The sequence below is a fragment of the Molothrus aeneus genome, chromosome 3 (assembly GCF_037042795.1).
Source record: "Molothrus aeneus isolate 106 chromosome 3, BPBGC_Maene_1.0, whole genome shotgun sequence".
NCBI classification, from domain to species: domain Eukaryota; kingdom Metazoa; phylum Chordata; class Aves; order Passeriformes; family Icteridae; genus Molothrus; species Molothrus aeneus.
In genome coordinates, this window is record NC_089648.1 from 38,026,826 (window position 1) to 38,051,616 (window position 24,791).

The 24,791-nt window shown below is 39.2% G+C and overlaps 1 protein-coding gene across 2 annotated transcripts in view; it reads right to left on the bottom strand.

Moving 5' to 3' along the window:
- The window catches only part of RPS6KA2 (ribosomal protein S6 kinase A2), a 282,009-nt gene that overhangs the window by 26,102 nt on the left and 231,116 nt on the right, over window positions 1-24,791 (bottom strand). For both annotated transcript variants that reach the window (XM_066546696.1, XM_066546697.1), the window contains 4 exons: window positions 21,074-21,138; window positions 13,224-13,326; window positions 8,442-8,572; window positions 6,673-6,798 (listed from right to left, as the gene is read on the bottom strand). In XM_066546696.1, the coding sequence (XP_066402793.1) occupies window positions 6,673-6,798; window positions 8,442-8,572; window positions 13,224-13,326; window positions 21,074-21,138 (425 nt within the window). The remainder of the gene's footprint in view (window positions 1-6,672; window positions 6,799-8,441; window positions 8,573-13,223; window positions 13,327-21,073; window positions 21,139-24,791) is intronic.

The following is a 24,791-nucleotide window of genomic DNA, read 5'->3' on the forward strand; positions in this document are numbered from 1 at the left end:
GTATTCCAACTCAGGTACTACAAGAAAAAATCATTTATATGCAAGCATGTAAATAAGATAGAAATCTATAGGTCTGCATATAAATTGTATTAATAAAACTGTAACTACACTAGCAACATATTTATGAAATACTTGTCTGATGCTGGTATTCAAATATTTGTATTTCCATCCTACAAATTATTTGAGAACACTGAATAGCTGCATTATATATTCAGGGAAGGAAAGCAAATAGTAACGAAAAATTTTAGCCAGACTGCAGTCAGAAACACTTTCTCAATAAAATATTGGAAAGTATCTTTAGGTATCATTAGTATGATGTTGCAGAGGCAAAAATATATGCTTTTCATAGATAATTTGATAAGCCATCTTGAGGAAGAGCAAGGACATTTAGAGGCTTCTGGAAGTGCTAAGTTGGCACTCTTATTTCCCATCACTTGACTAACTGACTAATGAGGTCTTTTTACATGACATTATATTCTTCCTGGTGCCATTTTTTTCCCCAGGTGTGAGATGTGATAAGGCCTACTCTTACCCACACAAACCTGACTGTGAGAGCCAGCCAGCAAAGTCAAGGGGAGTCTGCATTGCTCGGGACTGAACAAGAACTGAGACAGGACCTCAGCATCTGATCCATGCCCATGCAGTCCATCCTCTCTCTGGCAGAGTCCTGACAGTGCTGTGCCCCAGCAGCAGGTAACTTCTGCTAAAATTGAAAAGGGAGGGATTAGCAGTGGCTCTGACCTGGAGACTGGTGCACATACCCTGGGGCCTGATGTCTGTACCATGTTCTGGTGGGGCAAGGTTGGACAAGCAGTGGTTGAGTACCTCTGGTTTGACAAGCTGGCAGACTCAGGGCCAAGAAAGCTGAGGTCATCTAGCAAACTTTCCATTGACCTTCCTATTTAAATACTGATATATTTATCCCTATTCTGCCAGACACTAAGTACATCCCAAACAGACAAAAATAGATACAAAGCCTTCCCTGAAATTTCCACTGTCTGTTTCACTTTAGTTACTTTTTACAGTTAAGGAGAGAAAATTTTAAGCAAATCTCTCTAGATCTACAGACTCCTTTACTTTCAAGGAGATTTAATGATGCTTGGACCGATTTTCTTCTTTTTTTTTTTCCTACTCCTATTTCACTAAGTAAGATTCCTATTTTCTTTATTGCATTCAGCACTAAACATCTGACTTAACCATAGTACAGGCTAGGGAAAAAATGTAGAGCCACTAAATACCTCCTTGCCTTCAGATCAGTGTGCAGTTTTATCCACTCACAGCAACCACCTAGAAACAACCAAACTAAGATCATGAACATCAATGGAAGCGGAAAATGAAGTAAAAGGAAATCATGAAAAAACTCTGGAATTTAGATGGGTTTTGGTGACGATGTCACTCACAGTCATTAGCAAATAAATAGACACATACAACCAGTTTGATTACACGGGCCTGCTAATACTAGCTCTCCCAAGTTACTGATTTCTATTTATTGATAGCATGCTGACACCACTTCTCTGCTGGTATCAAATTTTTGTAGCTAATTAAAATGCACCTTCTCTCCAGTATGCACACACCAAAACATGCTAGATGGATGTGCTTTCAGTGCTTTGCAACTGCCAGAATTATACACGGGCTATAGGATTCACTCAGACTCTAGCAGAGTCTAACTTGTACCCCAGTGGCAGACACAGATTGCAAACTTTGGCTTTGCTCACAACTGTGGAACATCTGGAGCCAAACAGCTGGTTAGTACATTATAGAGATAGGAAAAAATCATGAGATTCACATGTGTTTCAAGATCCAAATTCCACTGTAATATTGGCATCTTTAAAATTGGACTTGTCAATTGGGACTATCTCTACTATATTCTTCTTCTTCAAAGGAGAGAAAAATGTATATCCTGTTTTTAAGATATACAACCTAGTTTTCCACCTTGCCTCTAACAGCATGGAGGGACTGAAAACCCACAAGACTTAACCAGCTGGATATTCTGAAGAAAAAGGCAGTTGGCATCAAGGTGTTGAATCTGGCATCTAAACCACCTACCACTGCAATATTGGGGGCAGTATTGGGGGTAGAACTGGCTCAGCAGCAGAAATTTCTACTTGTCTATTATCTACCAGTAATCTCTGCTGGGGGTCAGGAGTCAATCTGAGTAGACAAACCTTTAGAAACAGGAGGATGAAATGAAGTCCTTTTCTAATTTACTTAATCTGGCATCAGTAAGAAGCACATCCAAAAATCCAGCTTGAAAACTTCACTAGTGCTCCAAGCTTGAAAGCTGTGCGATAGTTTTAAGACAAGAAAAACATTCAGAATATGCTAATTGCATCACATCTCTGGAAGGCTTTGAAAAATCTGATTCACCAAGTATTCTGAACTCCAAACAATAGCTCTTAATCTGTTTAGGCTTCCATTTTAAACTTTCTTCCACCCACAGAAACCTCTACCAGCTCCTCTGGCATAATTCTTTTACTTAATTAACTTATTTTCTATAGATACCAATGTGACTTAATACTTTGATCTTATTTTCTTTTGCTTCTGACCTCATCATTACATTTATATCCGTATGAAGTTTGTAACTACAACTGGAAATGCCAGTTCTCTTTGCTATTAAAATTCATTAGGCTTGGTGTAATCAAGATGATCAATATTACAGCAGAGGAATCTTAAACACAGTAGAAGTCCATCAGAGGAGAAACACTCTTTTTTTTCCCATCTTTCCTCTTTCTACCAGAGTATTGTGAAGCATCCACCTCAGAATATTCTGTGATTCAGAAGAATGAATAAATCCTTGTATTTCAGAGCTTTTTACTTTTTTCACTTGGGAATGAGAAGGAAAAAAGTTAAAAGTAAAATTCTAAAAGCTCCTCAGAGTATGTACGTGCAAATAGAATATGACACATAGACTCGCTAAACCAACATCTACCTGCACTGACCTAGATAGGTGGTTACTAGTTTCAGGGTAGACTCAATTTGCAGGAAATCTGACTGTCTACAGGGTTTTCTCTTGCAGGGTATTGAAATGCTCTCAGAAGTGGAGCTATGTCTGAAGTCTGAAATATTGCACTTAGAAGCCCGAGGGCACGTCTAAAATAGCTTTAGAGTTTATTATTAGCATTTCATTTTTACAGATGACATGGAAGAATAGGGAATAGGTTGCAAGAAAATTCTCTTCTTCAGCAGGCTCCATGATTGGATTTACAGAGGCAGTACAGCTGCCTACAGGTGCAGAGAGGTGTCTGGGGGAAATTCCAAAAGCTCCTCAGTGAGACACGTGCCTAATCTCAATCAGCTCTGAAAAGAGTGAAATTCCAGATGTGTTCAAATGCTTTTACACCACCAGCAAACACCATCTTTGCACTGCTAGACATCTAATTACCCTTACAAGTTGCCCCACAATTAGCAGCAGATGGCCAGCAAAAGGAAAAGGGATGAAGTGTTTTGCATTTTATTAAATATGTTCTGTTTCTGGGCTAGGAAAGATTTTGGTTTTATGGCTGTGGCTGTGACTCAAGTTACTCTGGCCAGGTAATCTCCTGTCTCAGTAAGACACCAGGGAACAATAGTAAACAAGGTGAGTGGCAGGCTCCATGGAAGGATTATTTATTTACACAGTGACATGGTGTGTGTCTTCCTGCAGTGATGCCATCATGAAATTTCCTTAACTCCTTCCCTATCACCAGCCTCTCCTGAGGGAGACAGGATGATGTTCTCTGAGGTGTTGGCAGCTCCTCTGAAAGAGGGAGCTTTTAATGAGGTGGTGCAAAGCAAATGGGGCTGCTGCCTATCACACAAACTATCTCTGCAGACACTTTTCCCTCTGAATGTTACGTGCTAGAGAACACTGAGAAAATTATACTTACTAACAGAAATGAAAAGAGCCTAATTACAGTGATTTTTAAAGAGAGAGTTAAAGGATGCATGTCAAAAGGGACTGATATATAATTATGATAATATCAGTTGCAACTCCTGTGCTATCTAATTACTTGAAATGGGTGGCATTGTGCAGTTTTTTTGAAAGTGAGCTACTCTGACAACAAAAGGATATAATCATATTATGAAATTACAATAAAATTGAAAGAAAAGTAAAATTAATATATTGGTAGGAGTAATAACCAAAGAGGCAGCACTAAATGTGCTGGAAAGACAGAACAAACAGAAACCCACCAACTGTCTCCAACCCCAAATCTGTGCTACACATTTGACTCACACTGTGTCAGAAACTGAGATTCTGCACATGTTGCCTACACTGGCAGTCAAAATCAAGACATATTTACATGACAAGAAAAGAGTTGTAAGAAGTGGAAGAAGAAAGGAGTAAAATGAGGAAATATTTTAAAAAATTGGAAAGAGCATAAACCTAGCAATCACAGTGCTGAACTCTGCTGGAGCTTTGAGTGTCTCCATGCCCTGGCTTTGTTCTGGATCCTCTGAGGTACACCAAACAGCCAGCCTGCTGGGCATGCTGGACCCTGTCAAATTTGGGCACTCAGACATCTTCAAGGGATGAGGTTTTTCTATTTTGGTTTCACACTGGCTGTATTACACTGATAAATCTGTCCACAATACTTGATATAAATGAAATATTGAAGTTATTACTTAAATTTAGTATACATTTTGTTCATCATGGATGTATTTAAGTTATACAGAACCCACACCTACTATAACATAATGCCATCTGTTGATAAATGATCTGGGCACTGAAAAGCTCTGATTTTTTAAATTCATTAGAAATTAAAACAGCAGCACATTCATATGCAAGCCCACAGATCTGCTGGTAAGTCCATGCTCCTAATTACGGTGTAGCCTAGAAAAATCAACCATTGTTTGAACAGTGACATCAACAGATTGTAGGTTAATAGTGGTTTCCAGATTTTTGTGGCCATCATGAGTAAACATGAAAAGTTTCATGGATTTTCACAGATACTGCATTGCCATCAATGGCATATGCCCATACCATTGCCATAGTAGTGGAAAATAAGACTGAATAGAATGTTTCATATTATTCTATTGACTGCCTGGAGGTCATTTATCCCATGAACTGCCGTTTGGATCACTTCCTTAAGCTCTCATCATCTCATTTAATAGCAAAGACACAATCTCATTTATTAGCAAAATTTACACCCCTTTTCTAAAATTTTAAAACAGTAAAAGCATACTGGCAGTTGGCTAGATCCCCTCATTTACTGCAAGTTTGGTAAATACTCTTCTCTATGTACTGCAATCTGTTCCCATGAGATGCCACAGAAGTGAAAGGATCTCACCTAACTTCCCATGTCTTTTCAAATTCCATGTTATAATATAACCTTGTCCCCTTCTGGTACAAAAACAAAACCATGAAGTACTTTTCTAACATGTGAGTGTTTTCACTGCTAAACATTTCCTTAAAGAAAAGTGCATGTTTGAAACTCTTCCTCTGAGCTGTTATCTCACAAGCACTTTGCACTGGTCTCTACTGGCCCCTGCAATGGCTGCATGCTGTTTATTCAATAGCACTGAATAGAACTGATGACAGTTCTCTGAGCATGGCCTTCCACAGTAGCAGCTGAAGTTCCTCCCTCAGCCTAGCAGCTCCCTGGCCTCTGGGGCAGATGTGATGTCACTGTTATATTTTATGGAAAAATTTCTTTGCTTAGGATTCTTCTCTTGGGAAGCTGAGAAGCTTCAGAGAAAAAGGAAGACAAAATTATCTCATTTGCTTCTCCTGTGTTTTGCTGCTTTAAAATGTGGTTGGAGATTGTTTATCTAACATGTGAATTGCTTTTACTGAATGACCAATCACTGTCCAGCTGTGTTGGGACTCTGGAATAGGTCACTAGTATTAGACCTATTAGTATTTTGTTAAACCTTCTGTAAGTGTCTTTTCTCTATACATCAGTACAGTTTAGTAGAGCATAATTAATATAATATAATATAATATAATATAATATAATATAATATAATATAATATAATATAATATAATATAATATAATATAATATAATATAATATAATATAATATAATATAATATAATATAATCAGCCTTCTAAGAACATGGAGTCAGATTCATCTTTCCTCCCTACAACACAGGACCCCAAAAATACCACAAAGTGACTGTGTTCTATGCAACGTTCCTTGACCAAGTCTGAAGTTCACTGACTTTCCTCAATGCCCAACTAAATCAATATTTTAAATCTCTGCTGAAGACTGACTTTCACTCATTTTGATAGCATTCATTTTGAATGTGAAGAAGACAAAGGGAATTCTGAGTTTTCTAGGTAATCATGGTTTTCACTGAAAAATCTCTCTAATTACAAGAAGCTCAGATTTAAGTAACGTAAGAAAGAAGAATAAATCATGTTTCAAATTTGCAATAATTTTATATGCAATTTTTTAAAATTATGATGATTCAGTCTAGGGTATGTTAAAAATCTTATTCAGTTTGCAAGGAGCATGGCTGAAGTGATTAACTGGATTTCCATGCAAGACAGCAAAGGGTTTTTCAATTGAGGAATTCTACGTGGTGGGATTGAAGTGTGAAAAATAGGGAAGACTTATCATGAAACCTGCCATCTTACGAAACAGAATAAAATCCCAAGCAACACCCAGCAACAAGAAATAAGCCAACAAAAAATCCAGAAGCAGAGCAGCCTCAGCTGCATTTCTGGCATTTACCAGAGGCTTTCTTACCTTCACTGCAAACTCTGTTTCCGTAGCTTTATGAACACATCTCTTGCACACGGAATAGGAGCCAATTCCTATGTCCTCCTTGATCTCGTATCCATCAGTAAAGTGAATGTTGTTCCCATGCAACTGCTACAGGGAGACAAAAGAAACAAGGTAATCAGGACATGGGTATGTAAAGGCAAGGACTAGCCTCCTCTTGAAGGAGATCCTTCATCTCTTCTCCTTCACAGAGATCTCTTGTCCTTAGCAGCTTTTCTAAATCCAGTTAAAAAATTCTGAAGCTCTTTATGTCAACAAGTAAATGTGTCTGTTCCCTTTCTACCTTCTTCCAGTCTGCAAGATGGAATTGTCTGTAGAAGTAGTGGCAAAACTGCTGTGATTTTCTAAACTATTTCTGGAATGCAGAAAATCACCATATATTAGAAATTCATAGGAAACTGTGGGCCCAAATCTCCTGACAAACTCACATATCTTGACACTATAAATTGATTTCTAATTACAGAAAGGGGGCAGATAACATATAAAATACTAATAGTTTCACAGTGTTCAAGAGAGATACTCCATATATGAGAAGTGCCTCCAGATCATTGGAAGTCTTGTCTAGAATATGTTCATCTGCAGTTTCTTTATGAGACAGAAGTTAATATTTTAAGCCATTCATTCATATGCTCTTTGGAAAATGTCTGGGCAGGTAGACCGGTTTAATGGTGAACTCCAAATCTGAGGCTCTGCTGCAAATTCCATCCCAGGACTCAAGAAACAACCAGCACCTCTAAAAATCCTCCAGAATCTTCTCTCTAAAAATATAGCCTTGCCAGAGAAGTCCACAGAGAACTTGCTAAATTTTAAGATCTGCATATGTCAATATCCAATACATTTTTACAAAGCAAATCACAGGAATATATATAACATTTCTGAGATGTAATGGCTTGGGTAACATTTCACTTACTGTGCCATAAGAGGATGAGTATCATTTAAGAGTATGACACATTCCACTGTAAATAATTAAAAAAGAGATGAAAACCTATGAAAACCACAGACAGGGTCTCCCCTCCTTGAGGCATGTACACCTGTGGCTGTGGCTAGCAGAGGGAGCTTTTTCCTAGTGAGAAAACTGGCTGCATCTTTAAGCAGCCCTGTTCTTTCTCCCTGTTCCCTTCTTCTCTGATGCATCAAACCTTTTGTAGCGATTTATTTCTGATTTAAAGTACAAATGGATAGATTTTTTAAGGGGAATGGCAGCAAAGAAGCAAGTGTCTGGCATGTTCCCCCATCAAGCACCCTGGTTTAGGTGAGTACATCCAGGCTTTTGTGCAACAGAACAGGAGTACAGTGGCCTCTTACACCCAGGAGCTTGGGCTCGGTGTCTCTGGGAGCCCATAGCAGTAGTTCATCAAACCCCTTTGCCAGCACAGACTGGATCATATAATCCAAGGCAAAACTGTTGGGAATGAAATGCATTCAGTGAAAAAACAATATTTCATTACCTGCCCTGCATGCACAACTGGAATCCTGTTTCAGGTATTGAGAAGTACTTTTCATTTTAGTTGTGACAAAGAGCAGTCCCTATTTCCTTTGCAAAGGTGGTGAGGAACGTTTTATACATAAAACTCTTTGCAAAAAAAATCTCATTTTCCAACACCTACGTGCTGCATGTAAAACACCTCCTTCCTACACTAGGTAGCTGTGAAATACCAGTGAGAACATTAGGCAGTTTAAATACACACATACGTAAGTGCACATCAGATGTGAAATGAAACCAGCATCAGTACCTGCACAATTGGGTGAACAGTGATTTTGTGCACATCTTGCTGTGCAGGCTCCTGCACCAAGTTAGAGGCAACAAAGCTGAACCCTCTGAAAAGATGATGAGCATTGGCACTTGGAGGAACACCTGGGGAATCTGTAGGAGAAGGAAGAAAATGGCCTCATGAGCTGCACAGAAGAACAGAAAGGAAGAGCACAGCACTGCAAGAGATAAAGTCACCCCTGGCAGTCAATAGCAGATCTGATAAACTGGCACACACAGGGGAATGTAATGCATCTCCATGTCGAGGCTCTGGTGTGCCTTCTCCATTCCTTTCCTCTGGGTTTGAACAGTGCAGGGGTATTGTTTGCAAGGATGTCTCCTCTTGGATACAGGATTTTTTCACAGGGATTCTTAGGCAAAGTACTGCCTGTGCCAAGAGTGCACAGAGAGAGAGAAGACACAGGGCAGAGAGGCTCAGTGAGAGACAGGAGACTCAGGGCAGGGCATCTTGCAGGGCTTATCAGAGGCTCTCCAGGGAGTGGAAAAAAGCTACAGACTGCTTTATCTGTCCTTTTCAGCTCACCTTAACTACAGAAATTACAAAGGATGAAGTGGCAAATTGTGTGCGTCGGGAGAATATAGAGAATGCATGAAACCAGTGTAAAATCCCTATACTCCAGTAGTGGCCTTATAGGAATCTTCTGGAGCAGCTTTAGGAGCTGGAACCTACTCCAGGGAAGACAGGGATTGACTTATCCTCAGGTGGAAAAAACAACAAGGATTGTTTTAACTAACCTTCATGGAGATTTTCTCCCCATCCTTCCTCTGATATGGCAAAAGGAGGGAAGGAACAGCTAAAGTTCAAAAAATCCTGAATTAGAAATTCTACCTTTGGTAGGCAATAAGCTGAGAGCAGTTCTTTGTACCTGCACCACTGCTCAGTGAGAGAAGTAGCATGACAAAGCAAGTAGAGCTGTGCTTCAATTAAAATTCTGAAAAGCTTTAAAGAGAACTTTCTCCCCAGTGTATGTTTTATCCTGGGTATTTTTCTCAGCTAGAAGAATCACTTTGTAAACCATCCCTTGGCAAAAGGCTGGGTATTATAGAACCTATATTACTAAAATTTGCTAACTTTTTATTTGGTTTTTTGGAGGGGGCTTGTGGGGTTTTTTTTCTCTTTTTCCCTTCACATTTCCTCCAATGCACCATGTGATTTACTGACAAAGTTACAGAGTTACACTTCCTTTAGAAAACTATTTCCTTGTAGTAAAGTGTGTAAATACCCAGCTATCTAAAGAAAATACATCCCCACTGAGCTTTATATCTGACTCACCTGCTTGAGGCCCTGAAAATATGTAAGAATGTGTACTTCTTAGTGTGCACACATCCTGTATAAATCTACTGGTTAAATGAATAGAGGAACTGAAGTCAGAATTTGATAAAACCAATATATATCTACTTGGGAATAAACAAAACTGAGACTTCAGCTAATTCCATTTCTCATCACAAACCTGCCTCAGCTTTGACAGGAGTCAGGAGTCAGTGTGCTATTATTGCACAGCAAGCAGAGTTCAGACGGAGAAGATTGTCTTTTGGTAAAATGACGTGGGTTTTTTGTTTATCTCAGTGTTTTTGATGGGCACGCTCCTTGCAAATACGTGGATGAATCACACCAGACCTCTTGCATCACTGGATACTTCCTACCGGGGCATATCCATAACAGGGATTTTTACACGAGGGATTAATTAAGAGGAAAGAATGTTTATTTAAAAAAAAAGGAATGACAACAATTCACATCTGAACACTTCTGAACCTCAGAAAAGCTGTGATCCAGCTCTAAAACTAAAGTGGTAGGTCAGCTCTGTTTAAAAAAACTGTTCCTTCATAATTCACTGCCAATTGCTTCAGCAAATACTGCAGAAGAACTATTGATGATTTGCTGTTCAATATCAAATATTCATCACCAACAAATGATTTGCCCATTAAAACATTTCTGCTAAGTGCAAAATTATGCATAAATCATGGTAATTAATGATAGCTCAGAAACCTAAATAATTTTTCTAGGCCTTATAAATCAGAATAATTTCATATATCTGAATTAGATCCACTTACAAGCACCAATCTTATTTAATGGGTATCTTTCTTCCTGTGAAAAGTAATAATGCTTTGTTCCACTAGAGCACCTAAGTTTAAGGGTTTCAAAGGCTTCATAACTCTTAAGTTATTTCATTCATCATGTTATACTGGGGTTAGCAAACATCTTATTTGCAAAGGAGGATATTTAGATATTTCAGGTGAAATTTTAAATACTTTTTTTCAGCAGTAAAGCCAGTCTAAAACATCCCTGCTGGTTACAGCCTGCTGTCCCATCAATTACAACAGTACAAACATTTGTGGAGTGAAGTCTAAGTTGGGTCACAAGAATGATCTTGGTTTGATCATTGTTCAAACCACCATTTCTAACCTAGACTGCTTCAGCCTCCAGCTGCCTTTAAGGAGCTGAGTCACCACAAATGAGATGTGGGGCCACAGTGGTGAATTTAGGAAGCAAATGGCCAAAACCAGCAACTCCAACTTGGATGAATGTCTGAGAAAAAGTGATATGAAACTATACTCACATAAATGATCTGTCAGTGGCAGAAACCACATCTTTGCCACACTTAGATCTGAAGTCAAGAATCCACAGAATGTGATTTCAACCTCCAGGGTAAAGGAAGTTTCTGCGGTACAGCAAATCACGGGACTGACAAGATTTACTGTATCCAAAACTTTGACATAAACCTGCTTTCAGACAGGAGAACTCATTCATAAAGACAGTGTAAAATAGTGATTGACAGCTTCATTAAAACACAACTGCATGATCATGAAGCAGGAATTATTATAATGTTTTCTCTCTGAGGATGTTCTCAGTAACAGGATTAGTTTGTTTGTTAGTTTTATTTTGTCCTGATAGACAAAATTAAAAAAAAAAAAAAAAAGGGTATTGCTCTATTCCATTGGCAACGTGAGCACACATCTGTGATACTCTTCCCAATTTGTTTGACCCAACCAGTCAACAGTCAGGGGCTGCAAAGTATTCTGCCAGCCTGCCAGGGCTTTTCCATCATTCTGAAAGTGTAAATGGATTCACACTTCCAATTACATCTATTTTGAAATTTGATTCTCAAGCCACTATCCATGGTAGCCCAAAGCAGAATTGAGGCCAGCCATCTCCCCTCCCCTGCCACCACCCCGAAACAAACCTTCCAAGTCAGTGTCTTGTAGGAAATAACAAATAACAAATTTAATTAGGCAACAATAGTAACATGTAGAGTGTAAAATATAGCCCCAGGCATCAGTAAAAGCAATGAAGTTTTAACTTCCAAAGCAATCCAAACTTTTAATGCTTCTTTGCACATCAGTGAAACTTCCCATGGCAGCACCAGAGCACACATCCCTGAAGACCAGACTAATTTGCAGTCTCAAATATTTCAGAGAAATTAGTGCTTCTGAAACCTAAATTACAGCTAAAATCAGATGTATGAAATGTCTGGAAACCAAAGATCATGTTTCTATGCAGTGGAATAGGAATATCAGAACATGACTAACATATACTGGAGACAGGTGGATGTTCCAGTTGAAAAAACAAGAATGTAGTATTTTCATAGTTTGTAAAAATCAGCACATCCTTGAAAAAAAAAAAAAGGAACTGACTGAGGAAAGATGAGGATTAGATACCGTTATTTCAAACCCCATGAAAGGAAATCTGAGCCAGGCTTTGAATAGAAGTTTGAGCTAGTTTTAAGAAAAAATGGTGCGGGTCATAATAAGCCTGAACAAAAACTGCAGAAAGCCTCAGCTCTGATTCACATGTTATAATGTAGGTGTTTTCATTATGAAAGCTCAGATCTTTCCCTCTCACTGCAACAGTTCTGGGGCAATTTGAGGATTGAAGCTTGAGACCTTATACTTTCTTATTACCATGATACTATGTGATTTTTATTACAGTGCTTACCACCTTCGAAGTGTTTTACATATAACAACTAATTCAATTTTTACACTTTAGAAAGTATAAACAGGTACTTCTTTACACAGGTACATCAGAGGCAGAAATGTAATGTAACTTGCTCATGTCTAGGAGGAGGCACCATAACAAGTGGGATTACCACTCTGACATTATTGATGTTCTTGCTTTCCACTTAAAATAGTGGAAAGATTGAATTTTATGCAACAGTCACCTTCACATATATAGTGTACAAAACATGGTATTTCTGTTAGGAAATAGAAGTTACAGGAACAATATTCTATCTGCAAGCATTTCCCAAATATTGTGGGCCAAATTTCCTGTTGGCATAACTCTGCTGACCTGAGAATTTGATGATTCTTCATTTCTTTTAACCACACATTAACTTCCAATAGTCCACAGTCTGTGAGATGTCATAACTAAATAAAACATCTATGCAATACATAATTACATACTAACTTGCAAAGATACAAAGTTCTTTGAAGCCACTGTAATTTAAAACAGTTAAATTCAGCTAGTGTAAGCAAAAATGAGTAATAAAATAGCAAAACAATAGTTATTTTTTCCTTTAAAAATGTAAAATCTGTTCTTCCTGAAGACAAGTTAATATGAAGCTGGTGAAACACTTATGAGCTTTTTTTGGTGGAAAAACAAAGCCAGTTGTTGCTTCCTGCTGGATATGGCAAAACCCTGTAATGCCACAGGTGATCAGACTTTTAGACTGTGTTGGACTAGAGAGGGGAAAGGAAGAATGAATTTACCAACTGAAAAGATATATTAGCCACGTGCCACCTTACTAACCTGTAGGGGTCCGAGATGTGAACTCTGGGTCAAAATGAAAGGTGTCTTCTGGCCGCCCCACTGCGGGCTTGAAAGGCGGCTTGATTTCTTTTCTGTACAGTTTCTACAAAGAGAAAAACAGACCACCATCAGCATTGCTGTGCACACTCTCAGCATTCTTTAGGGTGTCCTCCCTCAGCTCAATGCCATCCTTGCAGGACAGACAGACAAGGATGATGAAGCCGTGGTTCTGGCTCTTGCTTTATCGCTCGGCTTAAAATCTGTGCCCTGGATGGTCCCTGCACATTTTAGCTGCTGGAATCCTGAATATAAACACAAATGTTCCTGGCAAAAATTTAGCCCAAAGGCTGGAACAGTACTTCAAGGTGGGGCATCTGGAAATTCACTGGTCTAAGGGCAGGACTGGAATGTGCAATGGTAAGAGCAGGAAGCAGGGGAACTTCAGCAGCACAGTAATGGCAACCAGCACAAAGAATTGCTAGGAAGCCATGACTGCTTTAGCATTTGCTATTTGTCAAGAACCAGAAATGTGTTTGATGTGCTGCCAGATTGAGCTGAGCAACAGACTTGGCTGCCTGGTCCTTACAACCTAAACAAGAGACTTGTTCTTTCAGCATATCTGGTAAAAGGGAAGGGGGTTTAAAGCTGATGATTACATGAAATTCTCATCAAAAATGCTAGGGAGCAAGCACTGTGGATGGGTGGGGAACCACACTGAAGCTCTATGTGTGGCTTGAAGTGAGAAACAAAACAAAAACCAAAAGACAGGAAGGTATATAACAGGTAACTACTGCTAGGTGTATGAGTTTCTGCTGCTGACTGAGGAGTCATGTAGGGGATCACCTAGGTAACAGGCACCACAAATTCATCCTAAAACATCCTGCCTTTGTTATGAGGGACTTCGTGGCCTTTCTACTCATTCTCAGAGATTTTTATGAAATTGCTACCCCATGCTCCATTTCAAGCATTCATACACACACAGACATGCACACTGAGGTAAGGATGTCTGGATCTGATCCAAAGCTTGTAGAGGTGAATGGAAAGAGCCCTACTGATTTCAGCCATCTCTGCATCGTCTCTGCCTGAAATGGCCAAAACCAAACATCATGCTGATGGCAGCATGGGGAACAGAGCTCCAGTTTGACTCCCTGCCCCGTGTTGCAGTCCCTAGACAGCATCTCCTTTCTAGCAATGCTTTTGTTCTCAGGTTTCAAAGGCTGAATTAATTGCCACAGACAGTTCCCCATAATTAACATGTCTGAACATAAATGCAACATTTAATGCAAACTTTCAAGTCTTGATAAGAACTGGAGAATTCAACTTTATGACTGTTTGCAATATGTATTTTTAGGTTAGCTCTTAAAACAACTTCCTAATGAGCTGATTTTTCAAAATGTTTAATGGACATTTCTAAATGCTTTTCCAGCTCCCTGCATGCAGGAAGATTCTTTTTAACTGTGAATTTTCTGGGGAATTAACTTCTTTAATACAAAGCATGTGGTCAAATCTAAGATATATACCCATCACCATAGTTTGAATTTAATTTTGCATAAAGGTTCATGATTTTGCATAAATAAAGGTTCTTGAAGGAGAACATTCTGTAGCATAGTATTAGCCTTAACATAAGCCTTAACATAAAGGATATATCTGTGGTTGAGTTATGATTCCTTGGGAAAGTGAAACAGTGAGGTTGAAAATGACTCTGCAATAATTAATGGCCATTTTGCCATAAAAAGTTCCTGCTTGCGTAAAACTGCTCCATGTCTTCAGAGAGGAAAGGAGATGAATAACTGCTGTGAGCCACAATGGAAAGCCAGTCTTCCAAATAATTAAAAGCCAATTGCAATCTTATGCAGGAAGTGTCACTCATCAGCTGAACAGTATCAACCTAGTAATTAACATACATATTTTTCTGCCTGCACAGAACTTTACAAGAGAACTCAGCACCTACTGAAGGTTTTCTGTTGCTAGGATTTCACCTTGAGAAAGCTATTTACTTCCCAGCTCCCCTTTATTTGTCTTAATTCACTACTGCAGAAAGCAATAGGGTCACATGCACATGCTTCTTCACGGAATTAACTGCACAGGTCATCCTGTGAGGTCCAAAAATTGGAAAATGCTTCAGAGCTGTACATCATTCAGGAATTGCACTCTATTTTCATTATTGTAACCATATTCTCTCTGGCCTCTTAATTCCTTCCCCCATCTGTAGTTTCTTAAGTGCTGCTGGAGCTACATTTGTATTTTGAATCCCTAACCCACATCCTCCACTACTAGGGAAGGATTTAAGATTCATCGTGAGTCACACGCCATCAAAAGATTTATAATCACAAATTTGCTTTCTGGGAGGGGATGGAAACAAAGAAGTTGCCTGTGTGAGTGAAAGGCATTCCCCTTGAGCACAACCCTGATGACTCCCTTTTCCATGTCCTTACCCACTTGTGATAGAAATTAGACAACAGAACAGCAAGAGGTAAGCTGCCTAAAACATTTTTTCCCCAAGCTCTTGCATAGGGTACATAAAGGAAATCATTGAGGACCAGGAAAAGCAGAGTCTATGGACTTCTCCATCCCACACTGGCTCCAGTTCTCTGAGTGAGCCACCCAAACCAAATCCCTAAACCACAGAGCAGCCCAACACAATTTAACACAAAGGCTGCTGCAGGCAGAGCACCTCTTCCTTTAAAAACCTGCATCCTGTAGACTGCAAAACTCAATGTGGCACAAGCTGATCTAAACAAATAGTAAGAATCACAGCCATTGCTTCATATACACATAGAGAATCTCCTGGAGGATTCGAGATCCTTCTGGATGTTTCAAGAATATTTCTAATTTTAGGACATGTATGAATATATTATCTCTTATCACGGTCCCCAAATTATTCAGGGATAATGTATCTTGACTGTGACTTCTGGCAAAAACCAACCAGAGTGGGAAATGACAGCAAACTAAATTTCAATTCTTGCCTTCAACCATTTCTTCAGCCTGTCCATAACTTTTGGTGAAGTTTAAGCAGTTATGTACTTTCTAAGTCATGGTAATCCTCTGCAAAAGGTAATACTGTGTGCAAAAGTTACAGTGAGTTCCATCACCTGTTTAAATGTGAACAGGGTCCCAGTTTTCCTGGTTTAAATTCCAGTTTTGATATCCAAATTTTTCTTTTGGGGGATCTTATTAGGCAGTTTTTATTGGGAGCATCTTATTACTATTGTTCCTATTTAAAATAGAATTTGTATATCATAGTGATAACTGGAGCATTTAAATATCAGGCTGAAATTATACATTATACATTACATGTTCGTTGTCTTGCACAGGTATAAGAAGCTGAGGATTTTTTTTCTTCCACATTGTTTCCAAATCCATAAAGGAGAACTCAACTCCTTAGCCCTTAATGTTTTTATGAGAATACTGTTTATTTCTCTTTCCCAGTAAAGAATAAGCTCCCACATTCCATCACCATTTTTTTTAAACTGGCCACAGTTTAAACTGCATTAACTCAGCACAGAAAAATGTGACTGACAGGTATGAAGAATCACTGTAGAACACACAGTGTTGTGGGATCCAGAGGCTATGCTGAGGGAGTGCATAATCCACAGAACAAGGCAGATGGGCTCCAAGAAAACACTGACTTAGATATTCACACCTGAATACATATCCATGCTCCTGACTACTTATCAACCCCTCATGTCCTCCTGAGACTTTCATAATAAGAACCTATGAATTAACTAGAAACCATTTCTATAGCAGTTTAAGAAACTACAAGCTTCTACTGACTTTCCTTCTGATTTCATACAAAAACACTTTTATTTGAAATAACTAATTTTCATCTGGGTGCCACGGACCTTTTCTAAAAATATATTGCCACATCTCTAGCCTGATCTTCATCTGAACACCTCCTCAGCTGGAACTTAAGTAATACACAAGAGAGACTAGTAATAAAATAAAATGCAACACTGTGTTTCCTTCTCCTTTTATTTATAAGTAGTTAATTTTTCATCATCTTTAAAAAAACATACTCCTAAAAACCCCAGAGATGTAAATGCTCTGTACGTGTCCCTGGCAAATATCAAGAAAAAGAAAATGGTTTAATTTCATTAAAAACTATTTAGTCATTTCCTCAACTGAGTTTTTTTGATGAAGCATTGAGTTATTCCTTAGACACCTTCTAGAAATAGAAAGATGCTGCCCTCCACAGTGGTGCACTTGTAGCGTGAGAACAAACTCCCTTGATACATATACCTGTCATGGCAAATCCAATAAGTAGACAAAAGGATGAACTACATTCTGAAATTCTTGTCCTCTCCTAGATTAATGACTCAGTGTTATTGCCTGCAAATGACAGAAAAGCTAGCAGAATTCAGATCCTAGGATTAATTTTTTGCTGTTGGTAAAATCAGCAATTAAATAATTCACAGTTTCAGTTCAGTTTGATCTCTGATTAATATTAAAGGAACAAGAACTGGAAGCCACTTTCTTCCCACTCCTTTCCTCAGTTGCATTTGACAAATCATTTTCAAGCATGTCATTTGCTCTAGTTCCAATTTAGTCTGTCATCCAAACAAAAACCACTGTTTATAGCCCACTCCTCCGACAGGAGTCTGCAAAAAGGGATTTCATCTTCCATTTTCAATGAAAAGCCAGAAATTCATTATGCATTGTCTGGAAAGAAGAAACAGTAGTAAAAAAATCAGGAACCAGACTGTGCTTTCTCAGAGCCAATGACTTAAATTATTTGAGGTCAACTCGTTTTGGGTCTGCTTGTCTTAAGAAGAAAATGAGGTGCAAGGTTAATGAGCAGGTAAAACTGTCAAGGAGCTGGACATCTAATCTCTCTCCTGAGCATCCCAGCCTTGATCATGAAAGACAGTCCATTCATTTAACAACAGATCTATTGAATTTACGTCATGGTGCCTCTTAAATGCCTTGGAGCAGCAAGACTGATAGTTGCAGAAACCTCCAGCTATTTTTCACTCTGGAAAGTGGGAACTTAGGGCTTTGTTACAGGGTAACAGCTGTAAAAATGTGAGTCTTAGAAAGTCTCATGCCACCATTTAAGTCTGGGCAAAAAACTCTGTGTCAGATTGTCCACAGTTCATTTAGTGCTGAAGTTAGCCAGAAGTTAAACCTAAAGTGGCTGGCAATTTTGCTGAAGGATGGCACCCTGGAACGTGGGAATGGCTTCTGGAGGAGGCCAGGAGGAGAAGGATTCCCTAGCCACATGGATGTTTTCCAGGATTGCCCTTGGTTCCTCTGCATGCAGTGGTCACATGGCACCAGCAGCATCTGGGGCATGGTGACAGGGACTGTTCCTGCACTGTGTGTGCTATTGCCACTGGGTGTTCATCCAAAACAGACATTGGATCTGCTTGTGTCTGTTTGAAGACAGTAAAGGATGGGAACTGATTGCCCCAACAGGTACACACTTCAGGGACAGAGAAAATAACCAGCTCCAATCCAAACCCCAAGGGAACAGCTCTGAAAATACTGTGAAAGGAAAGCCTGAGTCACAGGGTTCCATTTGCAGTTCTAGTATCACATATGACTTAGAAGGAAAAAGCTAACTCATTTCTGTTTTGAATCTCTCTTTAAAATTAGAGGATGCAACTTGGTGCTTTGTTCATGGTTATTATGTTGCTCTTGTAGGAAAAATGATGCTTAAAAGTAAACCTGTTTCACACTGCATTTCTAGGAGACACTAAGCCATTCTTACCCTTCATCATAAGGGGGCTTTTGATGGAGGATTGTTTTACTACAATTGCTGAAATTTTCTGTGCTCTCAGTCACAGCAGTCCTGTCTATCACAGCTGCTAAGGTACCACAGAAGTTCTCCAAAAGAGCTTGCCTCTTGCTCTCTGAGGTCTTTATATTGCCAAGGCATAAAGTAAATCATCATTTCTGTTCCATCTCAACAGTGCTATTTGCTGACTCTCTTCAAACTGATGTGGGAGATTCTGTATACGTTATGGGAGAACAAAATGAGGGCACCAGGGACTCTTTTCCTCCAGCTGTACAGAGATCAGTGCTATAGATAGAAACATCTATGTCTGATCCATTTCTGTTCTATGACCCTGTTCTGTTTCTGCACATGGACAACATGTTAACAACTGGCTGGATGATTACTGAGAGTCAAAGTTCTGGCTTCAGCTCAGGGCCAGGCTCACACTGCTCAGAAATACAGACAGTACTGCAGCTTCTGGAACAAGATAAGCCTCCCAAGATCTCCTTGAGTGATTACAAAATTAGAATAAAATGAGGAAATATATTACAAAGATGATAGCTGATCTGTGTAATAGTGATCTGTCTCCGAGAGAGTGCAATAAGCACTAATTATGTTGGATTAAAATGGATTTTAACAGCTATATTTCACTGCAGAGTTAGAGGCCTGGATAACACATCAAAAGGCAATTAAATCCACCTTCCTCTCTAGCCCCAAGGCATGTTCAAGCATACCTATCATCTTCTTCGTGGTAGATATTTTCCTGTCCATAAGAGCTTTTTCAAATGATGGAGGACAGTAGAGTTTCCTTAGGACAGGCATGAAATTGTTCCCTAAAGAACAGAGCTTGAAACAATCACCAATTATCATGACAGAAGGTGGTCTTGAGTATTCTCATGGGACAGAACTGACTTTTCTGAAAACCTTTCCAAGATGCAGAGCCTCATTTATTTATGATGAGTTAGTGAGCTACTCCCCTAGCAAACACAGAAGAAAAATCCTCTCACTGTTATAGTGCTTCTTATTACATCAAGATGTAGTTATCTGACTTATATTTTGATTGCAAAGCTGAGGACTGTGGAGATATTGGGGGAGTACAGAAAATAATATTATTGTTATTGATATTAATATTAGTATTTAATAATTATCATAATCAACACCCAAATCTTTGGATTCTCTATTTTTTTAAACTTTCCCTTACTCTTTTCTTAAATGTAAAGTTTTCATACAGAATCTCATTATTAGTAAGAAACAGAAAAGGAAGGAAAGACAGACTTCACAACATATTTAATGGCTCTAAAAGTCAGCTAGACTATAGAGGAAAGTCTCAAAACCCACCTTCATTAATTATGTTCTAATATGTTTATGAGTCATGACAACTTTTCAACATGCAACCCAAATTAGATTTTTGTAATGAGTTTTTTGAAAATAAATGGGTTTGTGGGCCTTTCAAAGGCTACCTGGGACCACAAAGTGTTCTCTCACAGAGAAATTAGCTTTACTGCAAAGTCCTGGGCAGCTGTTTGAGAATGGCTCTGTCACATAGATTTACCAGAATTTCTGGTAAGAACTGCATCAATGTTACCTGTTGTACTAGCACTTGTGAGTGAATGCATTAAATACCGAAGAGACACAAAAATACCATAACACAAGTTAGATAAAATAAAACTAGAAAATGCTAGGGGATGTGGCAAACAGCAGCTCTGGTGCACCGGCAAATGTCCAGATCAAGAATGAAAAATATTTGCCTTCAGGTTTGTCTAAGAATAAGTTAATTTGAACAATTATGATGTTGAAATTGTGAGATTTAACCTCTTAAGAGTCTAAATCAAATACTCAATCTGCACCACCACCTTTATGAGCTGTAGCTGATAGCAATAAAATAAATCTGTGTTTACCTTTCTGTTAATCATATCTGACATGTCTTATTTGAATCATGTTTAATTTGATCAACTGCTCCAATTTTGATTACTGGTGCCAACATGCATGCAAGAGAGACAGAGGCACCCACTGAAAAAAGCTCTAACTCCTCTGTGTTATGCTCTCTATGATAGAAAAAGTAATCCTTTTCCTAAGCATGGCAGTTTGTCTTCAAAAAATGTAGCCAAAAATAAAATAATGCTGCTCCACTTACATTCCAGTCTATAGTAACAAAGAAAGGGTGACGCTTAATTTCTTCCACTCCATCAAATCCAGCACCTGAGATGAGAATGAAAGAATCAAAATTAAGTCATGCTTATAAGAGAGCTGCATGATGTCTCTTCTCCACTCTCCCTCCCCATCCCCACTTTTCTTCTGACAAAGTGAGAGTCCCCATCTAAACAGTTCTAGTCAAGAAACTCTGAATGGTGCAAGTGCCATCACATATAAAGTGCCATAGATACAGACAAGGGCACTTCATTAATGAGACTCTGATTCCAAGGGTCTTTTACTTTTCTCTAACTGAGGCTTTGGGTGAGGCAGCGGATTTTAGCCACAGCAGAGTGCCTGCATCAGCAAGGTCAGGAAAGGCCCCAGGGTATCCCGATACTCTGGCAAGGCTCCACAAAAAGTGGCAGCTTTTCTATCCACACTGACTTTCAAATCTTGACTAGCTACTGTTCTCCACTGGCACAGAAAGCTGCACTACAGGCAAGTATAGACTCAAAATGCCAAAAGGCTCCAAAATGATTTGGGGTAAGCTAGGGTTTTAGGTTCCCCCTCTTCACAGTACCAAAGAGTACCAAAATCATCACTCAGTGTTATGTTTCCTTTACTACTAAATTTCTGTTACATTACTGTAGGGAATTTTGGGAAAGTCTTCTGAGATCTGATAATGAATCTAATTCCTTCATTACTTTTGCCTCAAGTTTTCACTGAATATTGACTTTTTATTCCTTTAGCTCAATTTATTTGCTACAGTGCTGTCACAGAACCAAACTGGTACTCAGTAATAATTAAAAGAACTGTCAGAGAGGATTTAGAATGCCATTTTTGGGGATTTGACCTTATTATTAGCACCTTTTATTTTAATTTCAAGGAGAATTAAACTCTGGAAGCAAAGGCTTTGCACTGCAATTCTGGAGTCAGTTCCTGAAGGATACCCAGCCTACTTCTTCTCAAGCATGCTGAGCAACTTTGATTACCAAAAGGATTTGGGATTCCTAAGCACCTTGCAAGGGGCACTCAGCACCTCAGCAGACTCAGCTTTTTATACAATATTTGTACTTTGGGAAGATCAACATTACAAGCAGCTTTACAAAGGCCTTGTCAACTGAAGCTTTGGTAAAATGTGATGTCTGCTCTCCTTGTGTACAAGACTGTTATCAATGTTTGTCAAAATGCAATGATCAGGAACTGCTCCCTACAACCTGCTTAACATTCACTGATGAGTGGATACGGGAAGCAAACACTTTGTAAACATAACATGCAGGATTGCTGTCAGGCCTGCTGGCAAACAGCAAAGAGGGATGATCTCCTGATTAATTCCCCATCCCAGTAATCTTTCACTACAGGCAAACACAAGTGATGCACATGAGGATGAACAATCCTAGCCTGCAATACAAAATTATGTGCTCAGAGGTGATCATCCCCAGTGAGGAGTCTGTGAGTTATGACAGACAGACATTTCTAGGCAAACACAACATGAAATCAAACCTTAGAAAAAGAGGACAAAAGTGACAACATCATTGCACTGTCACTGTGTAAGTCTGTTGCAGACTTACATACTCTGCAACAGTATGGATCGTAGCTGACACACTCCCCTGTAAAATGGTATACTGATTAAAGTTTGGAAAAATCAAAGAAGGCCAACAAAGAATGTTATGGAATGACTGAGTAAGTCAGGAATTTTCAGCCTGGGAACAGATGACCGAGCAAGTATAAAACAGATCACTAAATGATGCCAACAGGAATGAGGTTCAGAAGAACCTGGAGATGTTTCCTCAGGAAACAGACAGTTGTGTGATGTGGAATTACTTGGAAAAGATGATGTGGTGCAAAATACTTATATGGGTTCATGGGGAGGCCAGGAAAGTCTGCTGAAAAGAAATTTGTTGAAGATTACTTCATCGACAAACCACAAGAGTCTCAGGAAACCCCTTGCTTGACCTTAAAGCAGGAAGGGGGTAGGAGAAAATTTGGGTGAAGCAACATATGTTTATCCTGTTCTTACATGCCCCTAGGCAGTTGTGGTCCTTAGGTACTGAACAAGAAAAGAAGTCTTAGAATAGGACTTGTTCTATTACTTCCCTAGCATATTTTTGTTCAATGCACACTCTGAAGTCTGCAAGATTCCCTTGGCAGATTCCTTTTGATTTTATCAATGCCAACAGAAAGACAAAACCAACAGAGTTACTCTGAAGAGAATTACATTAAGCAAATCTTCAGAAAAGAATTATCTGTGAAAAGTGCTTTGAGTTCAGCGGTGGCAATTGGAAACTGCAACGTGCACTAAATGTCCTTTACCACATCAGGAGGAAACCCAAGTGCCAAACTGATTTTGCAGGACTGGGATAAATACTCAGACACTGTAAGACACTGTAAGACACTGTAAGTAGCATAAACTAGACTGAGGATAATTGTTAATGCATTCAATTTTCTCTGCTCTGCCCCTTTCCCACTGCTTCTGTTTTCTCTCTTGCTTAGCCTAATGGATATGTCATTGTGTACTGAGAATGACATGCTTTTTTTCAGATCATCTATTTGAAAGACACAATTTTTGCTACTGTTGTCCTTCCTTTTCCCACAAACCTACAGAAATAAGGACTAAGAAAAAAAAGTCCACCCTCAGTTACTTCTTTTAGTGGGGGCTGCAATGTTTGGTAAGAAGTTCAAGCATGCAGTTGAGGCAGGCATTTGTTTGAAAAAGTTTCATTTCCCAGTTGGGGCCACCTCAGCAGTGGCACAGAAGGAATATGTTGTAAAGTGCAAGGGTTTAATATGTTAAAGAGATTTAGGATGGTAACAGCCTCATTTTGCAAGGAGTGGCTCACTTCCAATTCTTAGCAACTGATTTTATGCTATGGAGAAGGTTCAGCACTTCCTGCAGTTTTTATTCCCTGACCTTCCCTGCCATGAGAACTGCTGGTGTAGCCCACAACCCCTTCCTGGACTGTGTACTGTGGCTGCAGGCAGCAGCAGGTGGCCTGGCCCTCTCCTCAGCTGGAGGAGGGAAGTGGCCAAGGGTGCATTCAGGAACAGCTCTGGGAGCCAGGAGGACAGCCCTGACCCCGCTGCAAAAGTCCTTGGGAGACATCAGGCATCAGTGCTTATAGTGGAGTCTCTCTGGATTTGCTCAGCATGTTTCAGCCACTCATCTACCACCTGCAAATCTACAGGGGTACTGAGAAGAGATGTGCTTTCATGGAGAAAAGAAAAGCACTGCAGAGGTCAGGACTGTAAAGGCCTGCTGCATGGGGATGGACATTTCCTGGCATAGAGATGGGTATTCAGCAAACATCTGAAGCACAGCAGGCACCAGCACACTGCACGACCACAAACCTTTCACCTTCCTCAAGGTTTCTAGTGAGTTTGGGGTTTTTAACTTCAAGTCAAGAATAATCAGCACAATCAAGCTATTGTCTGCAGATATTCTTATGTGCCATCCAGTCCCATGAGGGTCTGAGAAGATAAATAATTATTTCAGATCAACTTGCCAGTTTAAACATATTAGAGAGTGCATTTATATAAAAGCAGCCTCACATTACTAAGTGAGAACTTAATTATCTAAGTTTTATGCCTGCAATAAAAGTGCCTGCAAACAGTAAGAGTAGAATGTTTTATTTTTAATTGGTTTTGATTACTGAATCATTATGGCCAACATGAGCCTTGAAATATTAAGGGGGAAAAAGAAGCCCTAAGAAACTTGAAGG